At 34.8% G+C, this 6,850-nt stretch overlaps 1 protein-coding gene across 1 annotated transcript in view; it reads right to left on the bottom strand.

The window, feature by feature from the left end:
* The window catches only part of LOC106876447 (muscle M-line assembly protein unc-89), a 351,593-nt gene extending 348,068 nt beyond the window's left edge, over positions 1–3,525 (bottom strand). Inside the window, exon 1 of the mRNA XM_052972242.1 lies at positions 3,385–3,525. Within this exon, the coding sequence (XP_052828202.1) occupies positions 3,385–3,525 (141 nt within the window). The remainder of the gene's footprint in view (positions 1–3,384) is intronic.
* Positions 3,526–6,850: the final 3,325 nt, after the last annotated feature.

Genomic DNA, 6,850 nt, shown 5'->3' with positions numbered 1-6,850 from the left:
GAGGCTATACTAGAAGACATTTCCTCAAGGTGCCATGCAGTGAGACCGAACCCAGAACCATGTGGTTGGGAAGAAAGTTTCTTACCACACAGCCACATCTGTGCCTATATGTTGAAATAAACAACACAAGTGTAGAAGGCTTTATCGTTGTAAATATAAATAGAGACATAAAGACCCACAAACTGGAACCCAACAACAACAAATGGCTGCATGAAATGTCTTTTGCATGGCTCTGGTGCACATTGATAACATCTTGGAAACTAAAGGTGCTCTAGTTGAGTGCCACAATGAGTTTGAAAGCTGGAAAATGGTACTAGAATGCATTGCTGCTAGATACATTCATCTTTGAACCATGTCACTGTATGGCGTTCTTGAGTTAATTCTAACTTTTGCAGCACTTGAGTACTTGATATGATTCTAATGAGGTAGAAATGTCAGTGAGTATGCTGAAGGTTTTAAACTTTACGAATGTTTTAACAGCTAAGATAGAGATAAGAGAGAAGTTGCAGGAGAGGGAATCAGGGAGAAAAATAGGGAAAGGAAGAATGACAGGAAAACATACTTGTGCATATGTGTGTGTATGTGTGTATGTGTGAGAAAAAGAGAGAGATAATGTGAGAGAGAACGAGAGTTGGACAGACAGACATATAAATATACGTTTACACACACACACACACACACACACACTCACAGTTAAACAGACAGAAAGACAGACACACAATGAGAAGTAGATAGAAATATAAGTAAAAAAAGTAGAGAAGGGGGGGGAGAAGAGAAAGAAATTAGTTACAAAAAAATTGTTAGAAGGTTCCAAATCAATAGAGGCACACGATATGGTTAATTAAATACTTTTATTTATTTTTTTTCAATTTTCAAAATGTTAGCTTTAATAAAATCAATATCTTTTATTATAGTAAAAAATCGATACCAATGCTAAATCATTAATTTACACACCACTTTCGACTTCATTATTGAAAATGCTTCTCACCGGCCACATTAAGCTCTCAATGACTTAACTTGCCTTAAACACTTTACAATATTCAGCACATATTATTATTATTATTATTATTATTATTATTATTGCTATTATAATTATTATTATTTTTAGTAATTTGACAAAATACCTTTCGGTATTTGTTCTAACTCTTTACATTTTAATTTCAAATCCCACAGAGGTCAACATTCTCTTTCATCGTCCTGGAGTACAAAAAGTGGGGGAATCAATAAAACAAAGTAACAATCAAACATTACAAGCAGCTTAATTGACTCCCCCACATCTCTCTCAAATTGCTGGCCTTGTGCCTATGCTGTCTATATTAAAAGCTCTTTGAAGATATCATTATGAAAGAATTATTATCATTATTATCATTATTATTATTATTAAGGTAGCAAGCTGGCAGAACCATTAAGACACCAGGAAAAATGATTAGTGGCATTTTGTTCGTCTGCATGATCTAAGTTCAAATTCCGCCGAGGTCAACTTTACCTTTCATCCTTTTGGGGTTGATAAATTAAGTACCGGTGAAACGCTGGGGTTGAAGTAATCAACTAGTCTCCCCCCTACAAATTTCAGGCCTTGTACCTTTAGTAGAAAGAATTATTATTAACTATGGCACTCTTCTATTTTTTATTTCTGTATAACTTCTGGAGGAGTTACCTCAGTCCTATATAATCTTATTATTATTATTATTATTATTATTATTATTATTATTATTCTGGCAGAATCATTAGCATGCCAGGCAAAATGCTTAACAACATTTCGTCTGTCACTACATTCCAAGTTCAAATTCTGCTGAGGTCTACTTTGCTTTTCATCCTTTAGGGGTCGATAAATTAAGAAGTACCACTTGAGCTCTGGGGTCGATGTAATCGACCATTCCCTTTACCCCAAATTATCATTATCTCCACCTTAGTGAAGGCAGAGGTAGTGTTTTCAGTCATGTTTGTTTGTTTGTCTGTTGTTAAGAAAACTCAAGAACCACAGGATGGATTCAAATGAAACTTTCAGGAATGTTTGGCCTGTAACTGGCACAAACTGATTAGATTTTGGGATCAATCTGGTACTGGACAAGGATTCTGGATTATTTTCCCGTCTTTTACTTAATTCTTGAGAGCGGTCGGGTCCATTTTTAGTATTCTCATTTGTGAGAGCAGCCGAGTTTATTTCAGATATTCTCATTTTAAAAATCATCTCCAGCTAATCATTGAAAGGACGTTAGTGTTGCCTTGGCAGAGATTTGTACTCTCTGAATGCTCTTGTTGTCATTATTATTATTATTCACTTGTCTTATTTTTATTGTGCAGCTCTGTGGCCCTTTAAAATACAGGTACTACTCATTTTTGCCAGTTGAGGGGACTAGAACAATGTGAAAAAAAGTGTCTTGCTCAAGGACACAACACATCACCAGGAATTGAACTTATGACCTTATGATCATGAGCCAAATGCCCTAACCACTAAACCACGTGCCTTTCTGTAGAAACATTCTCTTTATTTACTAAAACAAGGCTGGAAAGAATGTTGTCTGTCCTACAGTGTATGTTTGTAGGTTGGTCATACAGTGTATGTGTATGTGGGTGTCATGCAGTGTATGCATGTGCGGCTCTGTTGCATTGTGTATGTATGTGTGTGTACGTGTGAGTGTGTGTGTGTGACTCCTTCATGCTGTGTATGTACATGTGTATGTGGGTGTCATACAGTATGATTATTTGTGTAGCTCTGTCATACTATGTATGTGTGGATCTGTTATACAGCATAAGTATGTGTGTATGTAGGTGTCATACAGTGTATGTACATGTGGCTCAGTCATTCAGTATGCACACACTGTGAGTTGTATTATCTTGTTGGTAGGTGGTAGTGGCCGTCGCCGTGTTTGTTTTTCACGTATGATCGGAAATACATGTAGAAATGTCAGGTTGTGATTATGTAGCACATGTGGTGTGTGTGAGCTCTGTGGATTGTGTTATTAGGTGGAAACTATGTAGAACACATGATCTGGGAGTTGTTATAGTATCTGGTATCAATTATGGAACGATATATGTTCCATTATTTTATTGTTTGCTGGTTATATTGTTTCATAGAGTTATGTGTTGTGTGAATTGTATTATTTTATTGGGTGACAATTGTTAAGGAATCCGTTGAGTGCAGAGAATGATTTATTTGAGTTGTATCATTGATCTGAAAGTGTCTTACACAAGATAAAGCGTGTATCCAACACACTAATCTATTGGTTGATATGTAACATTGTGTGAACTAGAAATGGTTTCAATGTTTTCGTTCATATTCTTCTCTTCTTGTCTCACTCAGTGTTGTAATTTTTATTAGAATTATTTTCACATTCTTGTTGTACATCTTGCTCTTTTTCTTCAATTTTGAGATTCTCATACTTTGATCATTCTACCATTTCCTTCTTCGCAGTGTTTTGTCCAGAATGGATCAAGATGTTTATCCCAATAGAAACATTTCTTGGTTCCAGTTCTTATTTTATCTTCATGGTTCTCTTTGATCTTCTTAGTCTTGAAAGGCATGTTCCTAAGGATCATGGTCAAGTTGTCATGTCCAGTACATTTCATTTCTTATTTTTCTATTCATGTTTTGATCTATTGCCCAGCAATATAACTTTCCATTATTTTTGCTCTTGTTCCTGGCTAAGCTTTGAGCTTATACAACTAAAATCAAATCTACTTTCGGCCAGAGATTTGAGACCTAGTTGGTTTTCATTCTATTCAACTTTGGCATCCATTCATCAGAGTGCTATGAATTAAGTTCCAGCTGACTACTAGTGTCAGTTTAATCGACAATAGCTCTCCACCATTCAAATTGTGGTTTTGATCACCCTTGAGTAGAAGTTAGGTCAAAAACCTCAATAAACATGGTAAGAAGCTTGCTTTCCAACCCCATGACTTCACATGGCAAGTGTCTTCAACTATAGCCTTCGGCAGGCCAAAGCCTTGTGAGTGGATTTGGTAGATGGAAATTGAAAGAAGCCCATCATATATACAGGGTGGCCCAAAAGTAGGTTTACAGTTATCACGTAGGCACTTTAAATTTCTTTTAAAACATTTTATTACATTTAAATTTCTATCTTACAATAAACAAAATTAGCATTGAATAATGGTTTCATTTTTCTTTTCTATAATTAAGATCTAAACTGATAATATATGAATGCGAAGGAAATAAGCTAATGAAAATCATAATTCTCGGTTGGGGGCTGCAAGCTGGCAGAAACGTTAGTGGGCCGGGCGAAATGCTTAGCGGTATTTCGTCTGCCACTGTGTTCCGAGTTCAAATTCTATCGAGGTCGACTTTGCCTTTCATCCTTTTAGGGTCGATAAATTAGGTACCAGTTGCATACTGGGGTCAGTGTAATTGACTGATCCCCTCCCCAAAAATTTCAGGCCTTGTACCTAGTGTAGAAAAGTATAATTCCACACACATGAACACACACACGTACACATACTCATGCATGCACACACACACACATATATATATATGTGTATGTATGTGCTGATGCATATGTATGTTATTTGTTTACATTTGCTCTTCTTTGAAAATCATGGGATACAGATAAAAGTTATTTCCAGTCTCCTGTCGACAAACCATCTGCTAGCTTCATGCCTTCATACATTCATAGAAAAACAATAAGGGTTAGTGGCAGGAAATGCATTAAGCCGAAAAAATACTTCAATAATATATTCATCTAACCCATGCTAACGTGGAAAAATGACTGCAAAAACAAATGGACATTTATTAATGAGCTTAAAAGACAATCAGATGTAGTTGAACTATTCAGCATTTTGTCTGCAAATGTATTTCAATCTAAAGCAGAAAGGAATTAAGAATGTTTCTACTTTACACTGCTGTCAATTGATTATGGAAGCAACTAATGTCTGGGTGTATTACTTACCTATCTTTAATAATTTACAATACACCATGCAGATATGGGTTAGAGAGAGACAGGAAGTAAAAGAGAGAGGTGGAAAATGGAAGAGAAAAAAAACACACTCGTGACAAATTTTTCTCAAGAATTTAATAAAGAAAATAGAAAATCAAATAAAATAATTCCCAGCAAGTTTCAACAGCCATTATTTTTTTTCCTTTCTCATTATTATTTTCAAATCATTCACTTCCTTTGTCTAAGATAGAGTTAAAGACAGAGAAACAGTGCAGAGGAAGAGTAGACAAGTTAAAAAAATAAAAAAAATAGTGGGGAACTAAGAATTTATGGCCAGTGGTCATGAAAATAAAATATCAAGTTATTGACAGGTCAAGATCATTTTCTCTTTAAACGGTTCGAAGGATGTTGGCTGATATTTGTTTTAACAGTTTTACTTTCAAATTTTTTGTAGCACACATTTGAAAAAAGGCATACATGCACACACGTATATTATACATTAATTTTAGCCCAGATGAAAGAACACACACACACATACTCACACACAAACACGCGTGCACGCGCATGCACATACATATATATACATATATACACACACACATATATATATACTTTATTAATAGCTGTTGCTATGATTCTAAAGACAAAAAAAGAATTGGAGAGTCGGGTAATAAATATGAAAAACAAAAAAAAAAAAAAAAAAAAAAAAAAAACTAAATGAAATTAAAAAATTAATTCAAATAAAGATGTATATAAAATTTTTTAAAAAGTATTAAATAAAATTCTTTTCTGAAATTATTTAATGCTTGAATAAGAATTAATTCAGAGTGGAATTCAATAAAATTCCAAAATTAATAAAAGACTTCCTTTTTCGTATTCTTAGAGATCAGACGAGGTTAATACATGAATGCAAGGTAAAAACTCGTCTTCCATTCATTGTGTCCTTCAAAAGAGATGTTATGAGACTCAGCTATTGATATCTCATAGCTGCATGTATAAGCTTCACCCAGGTTATCACAATTTAACATATGTTTTATTTATTTATTTATTTTAAAGTATAACATGTTAGTGATGGGTATTCAGTTTTGGTTTGCATCGGAGCTGTTAACCTTGCACCCAGTTGTTGAAATCTTCTGATAACAAAACTATATCAGAACTAATAACACTGGTATATTTTTTTTTAAATGGAAATAGTGTACTAAAAGTATTTAATGGTTTTTAAATGCCATTGAGGCGAAGGATCTTGTCAAAGAAAGTATTGGAATGTTTTAGAATTTCAGTGACAAAGACAGAAAGAATTACTCTGAGAAAGTTACTCAGATGGAATTGCTGTGAGGGAGTTGCTTGGAGGGAGTTGCTGTGAGGGATCTGAGAGAATTGTTCCAAAGAAGTTGCTCAGAGGGAATTGTTCTGAGAGAGTTACTCCAAAGGAGTTGCTTGGAAAGAATTACTGCAAAGGAGTTTCTTAGAGGGAATTGTTGTGGAGAATCTGAGAGAATTGCTCAAAGGAGTTCCTCAGAGGGAATTGTTCTGGGAGAGTTGCCTGCAGGGAATTATTCCAAAGGAGTTGCTTGGAGGGAAATGCAGTGAGGGATCTGAGAGAATTGCTCCAAAGAAGTTGCTCAGAGGGAATTGTTCTGAGAGAATTGTTCAGAGGAAATTGCTTTGAGGGTGTTTCTCTGAATACAAATATATTTAGACTTTCAAGGTATGAAACTGTTTTTTTACCTTGCTTTAAATTCATTTTTTACCATTTTTCTAAAATATCATGTAAGGTGTTGATTTAACAGAGTTGATAGAGCATCAGGTAAAAGGTGTGCTTTTAGTTTTGGTCTTCTGTAGTCTGAGTTCAAATCTCAATGAAGTCAACTCTGCCTTCCATCCTTTCACATTTGAACAGTAAAATTCTCAAATCAATACTTTATCTCTCTCTCTCTCTCTCTCTCTCTCTCTCTCTC

Source organism: Octopus bimaculoides, chromosome 12 (genome assembly GCF_001194135.2).
Source record: "Octopus bimaculoides isolate UCB-OBI-ISO-001 chromosome 12, ASM119413v2, whole genome shotgun sequence".
NCBI lineage: Eukaryota > Metazoa > Mollusca > Cephalopoda > Octopoda > Octopodidae > Octopus > Octopus bimaculoides.
This window is presented reverse-complemented; position numbering and strand designations above follow the sequence as displayed.